This window comes from Anoplopoma fimbria, chromosome 2 (genome assembly GCF_027596085.1).
Source record: "Anoplopoma fimbria isolate UVic2021 breed Golden Eagle Sablefish chromosome 2, Afim_UVic_2022, whole genome shotgun sequence".
Classification (NCBI taxonomy): domain Eukaryota; kingdom Metazoa; phylum Chordata; class Actinopteri; order Perciformes; family Anoplopomatidae; genus Anoplopoma; species Anoplopoma fimbria.
Genome location: NC_072450.1, coordinates 10,760,180 through 10,776,514, shown reverse-complemented (window position 1 = coordinate 10,776,514; position 16,335 = coordinate 10,760,180). Strand labels below are relative to the sequence as shown.

The following is a 16,335-nucleotide window of genomic DNA, read 5'->3' as shown; positions in this document are numbered from 1 at the left end:
ATAATAATAATAATAATAAGCAGCGATTTCATGGGATAAATAAATGTGACGTATTCATGTATTTGTTAACAAGCGTTCATGAATGTCCACACGATGGCGCAGTGATATAAACAATTCTCGTTTGGTGCTCTCCCCTTAAAAACAAAGCCATGACTTCTCTCTCCTGAGAGATATTACAGAGCAGCCATGGAGAGTAACTAGGTTATTTACTCAAGTAGTCCTGCTGTACTGAATGCCACTTTAAGGTGCTTTACTTTTACTTTACTATACTAACTACTTTTATTTCATGCTACTGTTCCATACTTGTACTTCACTGTATTTTACCAAAGGAAAATAGTAGTCCACATTTTACTCCACTAACATTACATTTATTTTACAGCTATACTAGGCTACTACTATATTCCTTATAAAAACATGATATCATAAAATACCATGCATAGTTTGGAGCGACAATAGCACAACTTAAGTTGATGTTTAGCATCAGTCTTATACTATCACTTATGTATATATATATATGTTTGAATTATATATGTAGTAGTTGGTGGTACTGCTTCTTCTGCTCAAATGTATTTTCTGAATTATTAATCATTTGTTTCTGAATTCAAAAGCTTAATGGTGAAGGCCAATAATTGCATCAATCACCCACTTACATTCTTTTTGCAACTACATGGAGTCTTTCTTTTGTTTATCACTGATCCACATTATAATGACCATCTTTATTGATGAAAGTAACAAAGTGCACAAGCATTAAAAACAAAACATAACACAATGACTGTATTGTTAAAACCCAAGACAGAAAAGAGAATATATAAAAAAGATAATTAAACAATACTACTGCGGTACTCTGGACATGATTCCATCATGCAGCAAATCAATAAAGCCTCTGGAGGCAACCTGTGCCTTTAATCTCGCTGTACCATTAGTGAAGAGAGTGCAACACGGAGTTCCCATGACAATAATTTGGTCTCCATATTAAGCAGTCCACTTATATAGTCCTATACAAAGTGCTAATCAAATGAAGAATAATGTGTGCCTGCGAAAACTACTTTCTAACATCCAGAGGATACTAAGTAGTCAGACATAGATACAAAGAATATAAAATGTATGTGTGCGTATATATATATATATATATATATATATATATATATATATATATATATATATATATATATATATATATATATATATGTATATGTATATACACACTGTATGTAGATAGGACTAAAAAAGAAAAAAATTAAAAAAGTAATCTCTAAAGCACCATTTTCGGTCAAAAACATTGTGCAAATAAATGTTGTCAAATGTATTGCACAACAATGAGAAATTAAAAGTGATACATTTAAAAAAGATGCACTTAGTACACTGGACATAGACGTAAGTCAAGCTAACATGAATACCTCATATGGTACGAAACAGCCCTTCAGAATAAATTTTGCATAAAACGGCAACATCTCACAGCACAGTATAGCACTGCGTTCAATGCAGTGTTGACATACCTGATGTCTGAGTTTTAGAAAAAAAAGAACCAAAAAAACTATAAAAACAATAAATCGGGGTGTACATGTTAAAAAAAATCTGCATCGGCACAACAAATAAAATGTCAACATCACACAGTAATATAGCAAATATCCAGTTGCCTATGTTCAGCCTGTGTAGGAGGTCCCGAGGTGCCTGTCTACAAAGCTGGAGGCCGGTTATACAGGCTGGAAGAGACATCTCTCCCACAGAAGCGTGCAGAGTTGCCAGGATAAAAAACAACAGCGTGCACTGCGGCGACCTCAAGTTGTGTGTGGTATTATGGCAACGTCCCCGTGAGGTCAGATATCATTACGGGAATAAGCCAGTTGTGATACTTTTCTGGAAATGCTCAACAACCGAGCCAATCCTTCGTGATTTCACCCAATTTAACAATCTTCAAGCTGCTGTCTTCCAGTTTGAAATAGTGGTTGCCTTTGAAGAAGTAGCTGTAATCTGTTAAAGACAGGCACAATGCACACTTAGTCAATAACTGCATGTATAACTTCCATTTTAAATTGCTTATGTAAAATAACATGTAATAACAGTAAAATAAACATTTAACTTTAATAAAAGCAAATAGACTAACAGTATAATCAGTTTAAATCAAAGAGACAAGTTTTAGAACTGAAATCAGGCTCTGCTAAAGCCAATGTTAAGCCTCTCTCACTCTGAATCATGCTTATAAGGAAGCATACAGGCACCTCTGTAGAGGGGTACAGACTTTCTTTATATAAATGTTTGTCCAATGTGTGGGGGAGGGGCTATGTGATGCTTACAGTAATTTGTGTATGTTAGGAGAGCAGTGATGGAAAAATCCCTGGTTGCTTGTAGTAGACAAAAATCTGCATACCAACTCTAATCTCAAGAAACATGGCTGACAGTGGCTCAGAGGAAGTTTACCGGTGGTGTCATGATGAAAATTTACCAGCATATGTTTCTTGATCTCTAGTTGCAATGATGTGGTAACATAACTAATGATGAGGTGTTTAATCGCAGCACATAAAAGCATGAGAGACATAAAGCAACTGCCTCTCCTCCGACTGTTCTCTATCAACATCAGGGCACAGATGACTCCCTCTTTTCAGAGCTACTCCCTTTGGCCCTTTTGTACTTCCTCATTTTTAGTCAGTTCCTTGAAACAGTTCATTTCTGGCTAGATGGCGTCATTGCTTGCTGGATTGTGGGAAATAATTTTTATTGATAGATGTACTGTGCCAGATTGCTAGTAGAGCGGACTGGATAGGCCTGGAATCTAACCACAAGGAATGCCAGCCCCGAACACTGTAAACTAGCACAAAAAGCACCAGCTCTAATCCAGCTCTCATCGAAGCACCACAACCACCACAAAATCCCTTTTCCCTTAGGTCTTTCTAAAGACCCAAAGAAAGTTGTAGGTCGACGAGACCTTTGGCTATTTTGTTTCTATTCTTTTATTTCCATTAATACATGAACTGTATTAGAACTGTCATATACATTCAGGTACATACATGACATTTCACGTCTGCATTTAACTGGTCCTAAGCATTTTAGGAGCAGTGGGCTGCTGCAAAGTAACCTTGTGGTTAAAGGCGGCCTGCTCTTCCCACTGAGCTACAGCCACAGCTGGGGACAGTGAGCATTGCTGGTTTACTTTTTTACAATTTTTTCTTAGCCATTCCAAGAGAGATTGGTACATTAGTGTGGTATTTATCTAACACTGTAAACAATTAGCTTTTGTTTGTAGTAACATGGGTCTAGGGATGGTAATGTCTTTCTATCTGTCGGTCCACCATTTGGTCCTGATTGAAATATCTCACTATTTCAAACTATTGGATGGATTTCCATGATATGTTGCTCAAACATTCATAGTCCCCAGAGGATTAAGAGTAATGACTTTGATCATCAACCGACTTTCCTCGAGCACCATTATGGGGTTGACATTTTGTTTTTTTAGTGAAATGCCTAATCATATATTGGATTAAACATGAAACTCAGCACAGGCATTCATTGTACCCAGAGGGTGAATTCTAATGACTAATAAAGTGTTCCTCTGACTTTTCAACTAGTGGTTTTGAGTGAAATGTCTCGACAGTATTGGATGGATTGTCTTGATATTTGGAACAGACATTCATGTCCTGCTCAGGATGAACTGCAATAACTTTGGTGCTCCTCCTGCATTTATTCTAACGTCTTTAATTATCTCAAATTGAAAATTATGAATGATAAAATGCTAAACTAAGATGGTGATAATGGTTACTACCTGCTAGCAGCATGTTAGCATTGTCATTGTGAGTATGTTAGCATGTAGCTTAAAGCAGCAACACTGTAGAGCCTGGTCCAGTGTCCCTTCTTGAAATCATACAAAGCCTTTAAATTTACATTTTGTGTGAAAAGAAAGATTTTTTTACCAATGCCATTGAGACTGAAGGAAGAGTCTATTTCATCTGGGATGCCATTCCAGGAATCTGCAATAAGTTTGGGGAAGCCAGGGTCCATTGTCTTCATATCTTCATTGTATCTGTACACATGATAATATGCATTAAAACAGTATAATCCTTTAATGCGTGCTTCACAATTCCATCAACTTAACACACAAACAACTCACTGTTTTCCATAAAACAGTTAGTCGTCAACACTGGGAATTGCCTTGCTGTGCAAGGGCTTACAGAGCTGTTGTGGTTTACAGTGCAGCTTAGGACACACCAAACACTAACTAGATCCAGATGTAGCCCAGCATTGTAACAAGACAAGATGAAACAAACGGCACAAGCTACAGTGTGTCAGACAAGGGTTTTAGGCTCACAAATGGTTGCATAAACTCTACTCCCACTTACCTCCAGAATTTGTCCCCAGCAAAGAAGTAAGTCTTCCTGTTCTTCCTAAAGTTGAAGGCAGCATCGATTTTCTGCAGATCATTGGGTAGTTCAAGGCTGGAGAGTCTCTTTGGATAGCCTCTCTCCAACTGATCTGCTTTGTAGACCCACATCTCGTTGCCTTGAAGGGGAAGAGTTAGTAAGTAAAAAAGTAGAACCAGGGATGAAATGAGACTTTATTCATGTAAAGTATTTTTATCTTTACACAGAGCTGTCTGATCAAGGTATTAACCCATAATCCTACACATCTATTAACCAAATATATTATATCACCAGAGTGAGATCATCAATTAACCATTCAGGGTACGTCTCCCCTATAGCCAAACCAGCCCTGCTTTTAATGTCTTAGAAGCTGACGGATACATTTTGTAACTTTCATCAGTATTCAGGAAGATTGTCATATTAGTAAAATGCAAAGAATGTATAATAAACCACTAATAACTATGGTGGAATATCTGAAGTGTCTCAAGAGTGCACACCACACACAGGAGTGCCCAGCCAACATTCCTACTTTTTCTAATGTTTCAGTTCATGGAAACGCCACCCTTAAGTGAATCCAACTGGTAAAAGAATGAAGACACCTCATCATTACTCATGAAAGTGGAACTGTCTGTTTCGCTGGTCACCATAGAGGGACAGGGAGGATTTGAACAGGGTGATAAGTTCATGCAATACAACATAAATATTCACAAAGGTCTTTATAAACCATTTCTCCACAGTTTTCTTGTTTTCTCCAGCATACCTGAGAAGAAGACAGATTTTTCCTCCGCTGGAATTTCATAGGCAGCGTCTATTTTGGCAGGCAGGTCTGGCCAGTAGGTGGCCACCAGCATGGGGCCATTGGGCTTGCCTCTGAAATTGACTGACCTGAACAGGAACCTGGCAGAAAGACAATGAGTGGGTGAGCGGCTGCAAAGGAAGATGAGCTAGGGACGAATTGAGAGTGAACGAAGGGCAGTGGGGGATGATGAGGAAGTAGGGTAAGTGTGTGTGTTTGTGTGTGTGTAAGAGGAGGTTTTAGTGCAAGTGCTCCACTGGCCGAGCCAGCCACAATGGCCTGATTCATGAGCATCTGGTTCTCGTTAGAACTAAGGCTGCAGACGCCAGCGGAACAAGCCCTATCTTGCCCGGATTTCCAATACACAGCTGCACAACAACGGCAGCTTCCCAAACTCTTTTCCACTGACCTATTTTTTAAAAAGAAAAATATCTGTTGCAATAATGATAAAATGTGGATAGAATAAAACTTAACTAACATACAGATATATCTAAAGTTTTCTATACATTTGTCAGGAGGAAAGAGGAGACATATTCAATCTGAACTAACCATCTAATTACATTATTTTAGCAGTGTTCTCATGGATCAATTTGTCAAGTTCATGCAGTGTACCAGCAATATCCAGAGGGCTTTTCTGTGTTCTTCTTCCTGTCTCTATTTAATTAAAAACAAAAAAATAAATAAATGATCCGCCTGGTGGCTGTTTGAGGGGACAGATTAACAGGATATAGTCATATAGCATATATAGTGCTGTGCTTCACATAACTGCAAGAGTTTTTTCCAAACCATTGCTCAGACTTAAACCTTCAAGCAGTTCATCCATTTATCTTGCATTTGATGTTATCAAAGCACTGTTATAACTGTGTGGTAATGAAGATTGATTACTTGCTTTACGATTTAACCATAATATTATTCTGACAGATTTATCAGCAGCCATGATGTTCACTTAAATGGATTTTGTGTCTCACACAACTTTTAAGTTCATAAAGTTTAAGTAAACTTAAGTATGTGATTTCCCATAAATGGTCCAAAACATACAAACACACTGTACTAGACAAAAAGTCTCTATGAAAATTCCTGTATGCCTTGCTGCTGTCAAATGGGAAAATGTTTGGGTAATCAGTGGAAAGGCCAACTGGTAGTTAATGGAGTGTTCTCAGTACTCTTAAAACTATCCTGCTTTAAAGAATCCTTGATCTTTTCAAGAAATCAAACCCCATTTGATACAAATTATGGCCAGCATTTCTTCTGCAATAGCCATTCAATATGTTTACATTTAGTAATATATATGGTTGTTTTCTATTGATAGGGGTGGCCACTCCCGCACCGGATTCATATTGCCAACCTAGCACGAGGGATTCACAGGAAATGAGAATGTGATGCGTGTGCAATTTTATCTCATTAATAAAAGCCTCACTTTTTCTGTTTTTACACTTTCAGAGATTTAATAAGCTACTGCTAATGCTAACAAAACATTTCCTACTGCTGTTGCTTCACATTCAAATAATTCAACTGGTAGAACACAGTCTTTTATTGTGAAGCAGCTTCAGGAAACGCAACATGTTTGTCAGAGTGATCAATACTGAGGTCATTCATCAACAATGCAAAAGTTAGTCTTTTTTTTGCATTTTTACATCAGAACAGTGAGCTGTTAAATTAAAATCTGCAAGATGCACATCATCAACTCCTGAGCAAGGTAACCAACTACAGCATTGTGCCCTGCTCATTCTTTCTGACTGACTTCTTTATCAAAAAAAGTTTGTTTGGCTGCACTGCAAAGAGATACAGCAGCTGTACTTCTGACAAAGTAGCTGCTAAAGCAGTGCTAGACCACACTTGCTGTTACCATGGTAACCACTAGTTTCACCAAATCAAATAAAAGCTGTAGTATTACAACATAAAGTAAATACTGTACATTACAAATGGATTCTGTTGGCTACATGCTAGGTTACAAGCTTATGAGCATGAATTACTTGCAACAGAGTCAACGGGCTGGAAAAACTGTTGAGACAGACTTTATAATTGCCTTCTTCTTAAGCCTCCAGACAGACATGCTGAGCTCAGGGAGCGCTATAAGTATTACTCACTGCATCATGTCAAGATGTGTCCTACAACATAAATATGCTGAGCCAGGAGGGAAAGGGGGGGATCCTACTTTTACAATGGGAGAGTCTAATGGGCATTAGCCCCGGAACCCAGAGGGCAACGTTTTTCTCTGACGCTATAAAACTTGGCTTGTAGCAGAGCACAAAACTAATTAAGTCTCTGTGGGGGTCAGAACAACAGGCCTTACTGAAACTTCACTTATCTCAAACTTCAGAAAGATATATCGTTCTGTCCTTTCTCCTCCGTGCCTTGAGCTCACCGTGTTCTCAAATTCTCCCCTTCCTGTCAGTTTTCAGTCTTTTGGGGCTTAGAAAGCACTCAAATGTCAAATAAAGAATTGCTTAAAAATATCACAAGCCTTGTATGGTTATACAAGAGAGCTACCAAACACGGCGAGCTGCTGAACATGGCAATTAGATTACAACAATGACTATCATAGCTTTCATTACCCTTCTTTCACCCAAATGCCATTTTGACATTTGTGTTTCACAATTAATGATCCCTGGACTGAAATGCCCAAATTTGTCTGCGCTGCTCAGACAACTTTGGCCTATGTGTGGAAGGAAGGCATGGCAAGTTGGTAAAGTCAGTCTGTATTAAAGCAGGACTTTGGTAAGGAGGAATGCTGGCCTGTTTACGTTGGACACATGTGTGGCCATGACAGGTATACAGCGCTGTTCACCATAAAATTGCAAGGACTGTTTATGTTTTCTATCGGTTCCTTTTCTACCACATTATTGCTTTGGTTCTAAAGTGACTGTCAGGAGAATTTGTCTGTAACAAACTTCAGCTGTGTTGTAATGAACACTGTTCAATTTCCCACTGGAATATACACTGACTCATAAAGACTATTGACGAAAACAAAGCACTTCATGACACTCACTTCTACACAGGATCAGCCAGTAGACACAGTACAAGACTTTGCCTTCACTGGCGCCAGTGGAGAGAGAGGACTGTAGACTGTGTTTATGACTGATGAGTATTTTGGTTGTCACTGCATGAGTATAAGAATAGCATATTTTTCCCTCTCTCTAATTGTCGGATCATGAAACAAGCATCTTAACCACAATATTTAAGTCTCACAAGATTGCAATAAGATTAACAATAATTAACAAGAAACCTCATGTGAACTTGCTTATTGTTTGTGAGGAAATTATTATGAAATCCAATTTCTGCCAGCTGCCTTATTCAGCCAGAAGTAGGCTTTTGGTTTTGGTTTGTTGTTCTTCCAATGGATCAAGGACAGGAAATTCAACCAGACTTTGGTAGTGGTTGCAAGTTTCAAGACAGTCAAACACAGGCTTCACATTGCATGTATGTCTCGGAGAGCTAATGAAAGCATATCAGCTAACAATGTGGTCAGGAACTTGATTCGGGTGGATTTTGGAGGGATTTTGGATGATTAATTGACCCTTCGTTCACCCATGACTACCTTGAAAACCACAAAACCAGACTGGAAATTAAGGAAATATCATTGCATGAGAGTCTATGGAGGACCCTGTTCAGAGCAGGTCGAAGCTAGGCTATAATTGGCTAGTCTGCGTTTGAGTGCGGGACTTAGCCAAGGGTTAATTGTCAGTGCTCTTACCTCATTTGGTGTTAATGTAGCATACACACACTTGCTGAAGACAAGTTCAGGTCAAACACTATTGGGACTTCTTGTTTGTTTGATTTAATTACCTGTCCTTGAAGAAGAAAGTCTCTCCTCTGATCTGGGCTACAGCGTCAAACACAACTGGCTCTTTACAGATGTCCATTGGAGTGACTGGACCCTGGGTTGGAGGCAAAGGCTTGTCTGTTGGCACACCTGTTTAAAAGAGATTTACCGGAATATATCATTTTTGAGAAAGTGATTACACACTCACAGTACATTAATCTTTCCTGGCTTCTTAGGGGAAAAGTTGCTTGTTCTGGTATTAAGCTTGATCCCTGTTAGGAAACTGGCCACACATGACAATTTGTCTCACCATAGAGGTCCTGGATGCCTCTGATGTCATCATCAGGAAGTCTGAAGTCTTTAGTGAAAGTGTAAACGGGGGCCATCAATGCTCCGGGGTCCTGAGAGTGCTCCAAACCAAGGGCATGACCAAACTCATGGGCTGCCACCAGGAACAAACTGTAGCCTGGAAACACGAAGCACAATGAAGAAACGTCATTGTAAACTCTGAATACTGTTGCTGTACAGTGAAAATGGGACATGGACAACATGAATAGACCTTTCAATTGGTAGCTACAGTATACCAGTTGTGGTCCTTCGTGGAATATGATGTGAACACATGAAAGACACATAACTATTGAATAACAGCCAACCTGGCCTTTTACCTTTTTTTTCTTGTTTATTGTGGGTGAGCCAGGAAAAAAATGACTAATGCATACACAAGAACTGTCCACAAATACTATTCATACCTTGGTCTGGACAGAAACCCCATTTGCGGTCATCATCATAGCTCTTGGTGGAAGCGCACCACATCTTGCCATCGCTGCGTCCAGATGAGGTACAGGCCTCGTAGGTGTCACCCAAGAAGGTGAAGGGGAAGACACAGGGGCTCCCCTCTGAATTTCCTCCCACTGTCGACATGGCTAGAGAGTGCAACAAAAGTGTAATGTAGAAGTGAAATGTGTTATGAACTTCATGTGCCAGAATGTTTCCTCAGAACAGATCGTATTGTATTGTGAAGTAAGCACAGATGATATTGAAAACAGCATCATGAAAGCACTGGCACAACACACATGGCATCAACAACTAATCCACTGGGCACAAAACCAAAAAGCATCTGCCCAAATTGATTTTCTTTCAAAGAGAGATCATTTTCTATCTGGCAGACTGGTTTAGGACTGTTTTTGTTTAAATAATATCTAATTTCTTATTCAGCACAAGCTATCGCACAATGCTTTACAACAAACCTACTTTCCTAATCAATTAGAACCAGATGGAAGCTCCAGTGGTCTATCTCCCTCCCTACTACACTACCTCAACCCTAAAACCAGTCCCACTGACAGAATGGAAAATAAGCCCTGCCACTGCACATTAAAATACTTTCACAGCCATTCAGCAGACCACGAGCAAGACCGAAAACCCTAGCTGGAGCATTCCTGTAGACCAACACATGGCAGGGCACCGAACACTGCATTTCAAAATAAACAGAGCCAGTAAAATGTTCTGTAGGCACCTAAGCAAGCTCATAACCCTAAAACAGGTCAAATGATGCAAAATTCTGGGAATATTCAAGGTAACCATGGGAATAAACAGGAATTTATGGGATTTAACAGGAAATAGTAGAAATAAAATGGAAATATAGCGGTTATCTGCTTCGGCTTTTTTGATCATGCAGATAGAAACAAACATTTTAATATACCATAGGCAGACATAGTCCATTAATTTGCAAAATAAATGAATTCATTTATTATAAACATACAATGTGAAATGTGCCATGTGGTAAGTTAACTAATAGGGGAAAGGTAGCCTTCTTTCAATATTCAAGCCCAAATGTGGGCTGTGTGAAAACTTAGGTTTTAAAGTGAGCAACTACTTAAGTTTTACAATAAAGAAAGAATGAAAATAGATGAATTTAAACTCTTAAATTAGGGCTCAACCGAGCTACATGGTATCAGCTAGCTAGCATGAACTAGCAGAAGTTGTTAACAAGTTATGAACGCTGTGCTTTGCTTTAGCGTCAGGCTACTATGTGAAATATCATAAAATATAATATAATCAAAACGTATATGGAAGCATTCAACATAATTCCTTTGGCTCAGACGTTGGCAGTAGTGTTGGCTACACATAGGATGGGAGAAAGCACGGTGCATACAGATGGTTGTTGCCTCTTTAATGGGATACTGCAAAATATCTTATAGAAGAGTTTGTTGTTGATGAATGTAGTGCATGTTACAATTCAATTAAATGAGACCTGGTAGAGTAAATCATTTCACTAATAAAGGGTATGAATTTGATATTTAAATTATGCAAATATACCACAAGTCACAAGCGTACATTCTTTGCACAACTCTAATATGTGATCAGCATAACAGGCAGAAGTTGACACCACCTACCAGTTTCAGGGCAGAACCCGAAAGATGAGTCCTGGTCATAGTCCTCAGTGGTGGCACACCAGCGGTAACCATCATCCCTGCCTTGAGTGGTGCATCCGTCATACTTCTCTCCCAAAAAGGTGAAGGGGAATTTACATGCAGCGCCCTCTCCGTTTCCACCAATGGTGAAAAGTACTGTAAAAAAAATAATCAAATACAAAGAGGTTGTATAGGAAAACTTGTAATAACATAACATTCCACACAGTGCGTTTTTTCATTTTTCCAATGCTTATGAAGAGTAATCTACAATTCCTAGAAAAAAAAGGTGGAATGGAACTTTTTTTTACATCAATACAAAAGCTTAACAACACAGACGGCTCCAGTACAAACAGGCTTCTCACATGTTCTCATATAAAACAACTTGGTACATGTGTACTTTGGCAATTCAATGTAATGGGCATGTGATCATGTTAGTACCGTTGACAGCAATACAACACAGATAAACAAAATGTTTAACAAAGCCCAGTGTTCCAAAGTGGGGCAGTGACTTGGAAAATAAATATTCCATAATCCAATCCAAAAACAGAAAACAACACTTTCCTGGCATACTGTTTAACCTACTTTCTTTCTGTACGGAATCAGCAGAGCAGCTTTAAATACAGCAAAAATCTGATATGATTATAAGTATAACTTTGCCATAATAGAAGGCCCTGCTTCGATTCCAGATGCAAGTAGGGCAGGACACCAATGCAGCTGAGGTCATGTGGGGCCACAAAAATTACAAATCCAGACAGAGACTTCAGCGCAATGTGTTGGAGATTGTTAAATAATGTTGTTACATAAAAATGAAAAAAAAAGAGAACCACAGGAAGAACTTACATTCATGGGGGCAGAAGCCATATTTGCCGTCTTCATCAAAGTTGTAGCTGGTTGAGCACCACAGGAAGCCGTCGTCACGGCCCTGAGCTGTACAGCTGTTGTACTCAGTGCCCATGAACATGAAGGGGAATTTACAGAACTCCCCATCAGCATTGCCATACTTCACCTTCACCACTGTTGAAAAGATGAAGGAGCATATTGATACTTTGTTGTCCACGTAGCTATAACATTTTCTTTTACTACAAACTTTGAAACTTTTTACAACTGTTATCTATTTTCTAAATCCAATTGGAAGGTGACATGATGTTCAATATGATTGACTGCGTATCTCAAGCGAGTAAACTGCAATATTGTTTTGGCCTAAATAGAAACAAAAGACTACTTATACTTTGTGATACAATTTAAAAGTAGGCTCTCAAAAATGGACAAGGAGCTCAGAAAAATTATTACACATGCATTGTAGTAAATGGGATAAAACTTTAAAAGGCACTGTTATAATAAAAGAAACAGCTCATTCTAAGTGTTGTTAGACTTACGTACAAATGATGAATTCAGACAAAACAATTCTGAATAATGGGAATATCTAGGTCAAAGCGTGCATATGCAAATGACTGCAACAGAGATTTTTTTTCTCTTCTATTGAGCTTCCAGATGGCTGAGGTTTGTCATAACCAGTGCCAGAAAGTTCAGACAAAGTTAGGAAAATCCAAAAAAGTAGTTGAAACTCAAATGTATCATCGGTGTCATTTTTTGTGTGGACCTGCCCTGTCATCTCCCCAATATGGTACTTATACTCTGTTTGAATAAGAGACTGGAAAAAATGGAAAAATGCACCTATTTGGCAATCTTCTTCTCATCATCTTTGGACAAATTGATACACATTATATACGATAACAGCTCAAATCACAGACGTTTGTAGTGGAGCTATTGCAACATGCTTCAGTTTTTTTTTGTATAAACAACTGATTTTTCCCCATTACCTTGGCCATCTCCCAGCGTCCACTGCTCATCATCATCAAAATGTGAGTCTCCCCCAATTCCTGGCCCTGGTGCAAAGGCATGAGCCAGGAGGCCATCTTTCCCGTCAAAGGGGTAACCGTCTCCGTGCTCTGTCGATGGCATCATTCAACATTAACACTTCAAGATAGAATATCAAAAGCAATTTTCTTCTTATAAAACAACTGGTACAGACGTGCAGCTATTAGCCAGCTAGTAAGTGGCAAGATACATTTTTTTTTTTAAGAGGAAATACAAAAATGAACAGTCAGAAAACATATTTGTGGCACAATGTGACATTTGTGTGTTTGTTAAAAGCTCAAAATTATTTTTAGTTTCACAGTCTCTGAAGCGGCCATGTTTTTTTGTTTTTGTTCCACTATTATCATTAGATTCCTTCTTGATAGGGTCAGCTATGGCTAGACAGAAGTTATGTGACACTCTGGGTAAATATCAAATGGCTGTTTTAGTTGGAATGACCTGTGTGAAGAAGGGTTCCTAAAATATAGGTTGGCTGTGCGCTGAGTTACTGTAATAACATGTCAACAAGGCAGTGAACTTGTGTGAACTGTTTCCTTGGGTTATGACCTAACATGAGCTGTACTTATCCTCATGGATGTGGAAGGCAACTTCACCTAATTATAACTTCTAAATCTTTGAATTTTAACCTGAAATACCATTCCTGTGCCACATTGAGGCAAGTAAGTTTGTATGCATGCACGACTGTTTACCATATCCCAAACAAGAGATTAAGACAAAGATGACAAATGTGACAATTGCAGTCAGCAGGGTTTTTTGCGGTCACATGGGCACACAAACTATAAAAAAGTTTTTTATGGAATTTGAGTTGCAGACCCATTTGATAAGAATCAAATGACAGAGTTTCACTTGCTCATAGACACTGGCTGTACTGCCCTTCAATGTACAGATAACCTGATGATAATTCAACTGACTAAAGCTGTCTTTTGAGTACAGTATTGGATAAGTACTATGTCTATATGTCTATATACTCTCTGATGTCTAAATACATGCCATACCATTGCGTCCAAAGTTAATCATGATGTCAGCCTCGCCGTCCATGAGACGGGTGAATGAGAGTGGGGTGACGTCACTCCATACTTTGAAGGCTCTGAAGAAAGCATCATTTATGACTTCCTCATCCAGGTCAGGAGAGTATCCTAGGATTCTACAGAGTTAACAGAGAGTCAGTTTCATTATAACAAAAAACAAAGAAGGAAAATAAAGACAAAATAAATCATAAAAACAAAAGTTGAGTGTGGCTTTGTGAGTGTCATGTTTGGAAAAGCATGCAAAATTATCATAAGATCTACTTTCCCAACTTCAGATAATGGACTAACAGCTAAACAGTCTATGAATAATCTGATGATAATGGTTCCTGAAACAGTGTTCAGCTACAAACCCCGTCACATGCCTGTCTACACAGCCCTTTCTTAAAACACAGTCTAAGATCTCTTAGTTGCTGTTGTCTTTGGCTTGCAGTCTTCCTAAAAAACACAAAGGCAGACGGGGCTGGAATGATCAGGGCCCGAAAAACCGCTGATATAAATAAACCGATTCCACATTGTTGTAAACCTCAAACAGAACAAAAACAAAAGACCTGACACATACTGTGTAGGAATGCTGGTGTAAGCAAGACGCAAGATGTAAGCGCACAACGACTGTGTGGATGGGGGTGGGGTGGACTGGAGGTTGAGGGGAGAGTGGGGGGGGGACCAATCTGGCAAAGCAAACAAGACTCTGGCTTTTTTGTGCAGTCATCAAACACTGCTCTGGGAATTACATTTAAACCTTATTGTTATGGAGTGACTCCGATATATTCCAATAAGTATTTATTGTTGTATTTATGGGCAGCGGCTGGGTGGGGTCGAGTAATTTGACCTTTCTGTGGTTGGCAAACATATATGACGTCCTGATGTAATGCATGCAATGCATCTCAAGTAACTTAAGCAATAGGCTCAGTTGTACTGTTTTTACCCTTATTATGGACCATACTGCTTAAAACTTCCATGATGTCATTACTTGAGTATAACTAATCCAGGTTCAGAATAAATGTGGATTTACTCCCTTAATAAAATACTCTGTGCAGGATACGAGTTAGCACTTAAAGTGCAGGATAATCCAACGCTTGTTCAGTAAATGTGTAGGTAAAGTTAATCCCCTGACCTGTAAGTGATGTCTTTCTTCTGCCACATGGGTTTCCTGTGGAAGAAGTTGTAATTGGCCACATCTGGGACGCCACAGCGGGGCTTTTTCATGATATCCACAGTTTTGGCATCAATCTCTCCAGTTTCTTGCAGAGAGAAGAACTTTTGCATTTTCTTCAGGGTGTCCTTGAGCACCATAAGGTTACATCTGTCTTGTGGGCATCCATAAAACTTATTCAGATAGTGCTAAAAGGAGAAAAAAGACAAACAATGGGTTGAACTTTTCAGGATTAAATACTTGTGAAGTTATTGCAAAAAGCAAATAAATGAATTAACGTGCGAACTATTCCCCAACAGTTTAGTTATTATACTTCAGGAGTAAACACTGTTCCTTCACATCTGACTGACCAACTTAGACAAAGTTTAAAGAAAAACACCAATAAACTTACCAGAGCAACTTCTTTGTCTGTTTTTGGAGTAGTGTCGTCTCCAGGAAACCTGATAATAGGCGAGGGGGCAGCATAAGTTGCTTGGAAGGCGATGAACTGAACAATAAAGACTTTGAGAACCATCCGACGACAGCTAAATATCGACGGAAAGCCCATTTTCCCCAGTTTGTCAATATCTACTGCAGAATAAATGCCGTTCGCTCTGCGCTGCACTCCTTTTCCCCTTCTGCTCCTCTACAGGATTTTTGTTCTTCTCCTCAACGGGATATCCTGCACCTCAGCTCTATGAACTTTCTCACTTCTGCTTGCACACGCACTTTTTTTTTTCCCCCCGACAGTTTTCTGCGCAGTCTCCAGGTTGAGAAATAGGAGCAGGGATGGTTTCGTGATTACTCATATTGACTAATCCATCGTTTGAGAGGGTAGCTCGGGATTAAAAGGTGGCCCATAATGTCCACAAATGACGGCTGATTCGGTCAATTCAATGGCAATTATTCATTTCCATATCCTTACATAACGGGCTGTAGATGTAGACTGAAAGACACCGTGTCATGCTGAATGCT

The 16,335-nt window shown here is 39.1% G+C and overlaps 1 protein-coding gene across 1 annotated transcript; it reads right to left on the bottom strand.

Annotated features, from left to right (window-relative positions):
• Positions 1–702: 702 nt before the first annotated feature.
• mmp2 (matrix metallopeptidase 2) lies at positions 703–16,108 on the bottom strand. Its single transcript, XM_054608420.1, has 13 exons — positions 15,773–16,108; positions 15,343–15,569; positions 14,196–14,344; positions 13,143–13,271; positions 12,163–12,336; positions 11,305–11,478; positions 9,661–9,834; positions 9,222–9,377; positions 8,935–9,061; positions 5,113–5,249; positions 4,332–4,491; positions 3,906–4,015; positions 703–1,971 (listed from the first exon to the last, which is right to left on the bottom strand). The coding sequence occupies exons 1-13, from the start codon at positions 15,926–15,928 to the stop codon at positions 1,868–1,870; spliced, it is 1,977 nt and encodes a 658-aa protein (XP_054464395.1). The 5' UTR covers positions 15,929–16,108; the 3' UTR covers positions 703–1,867.
• Between the last annotated feature and the right edge of the window lie 227 nt (positions 16,109–16,335).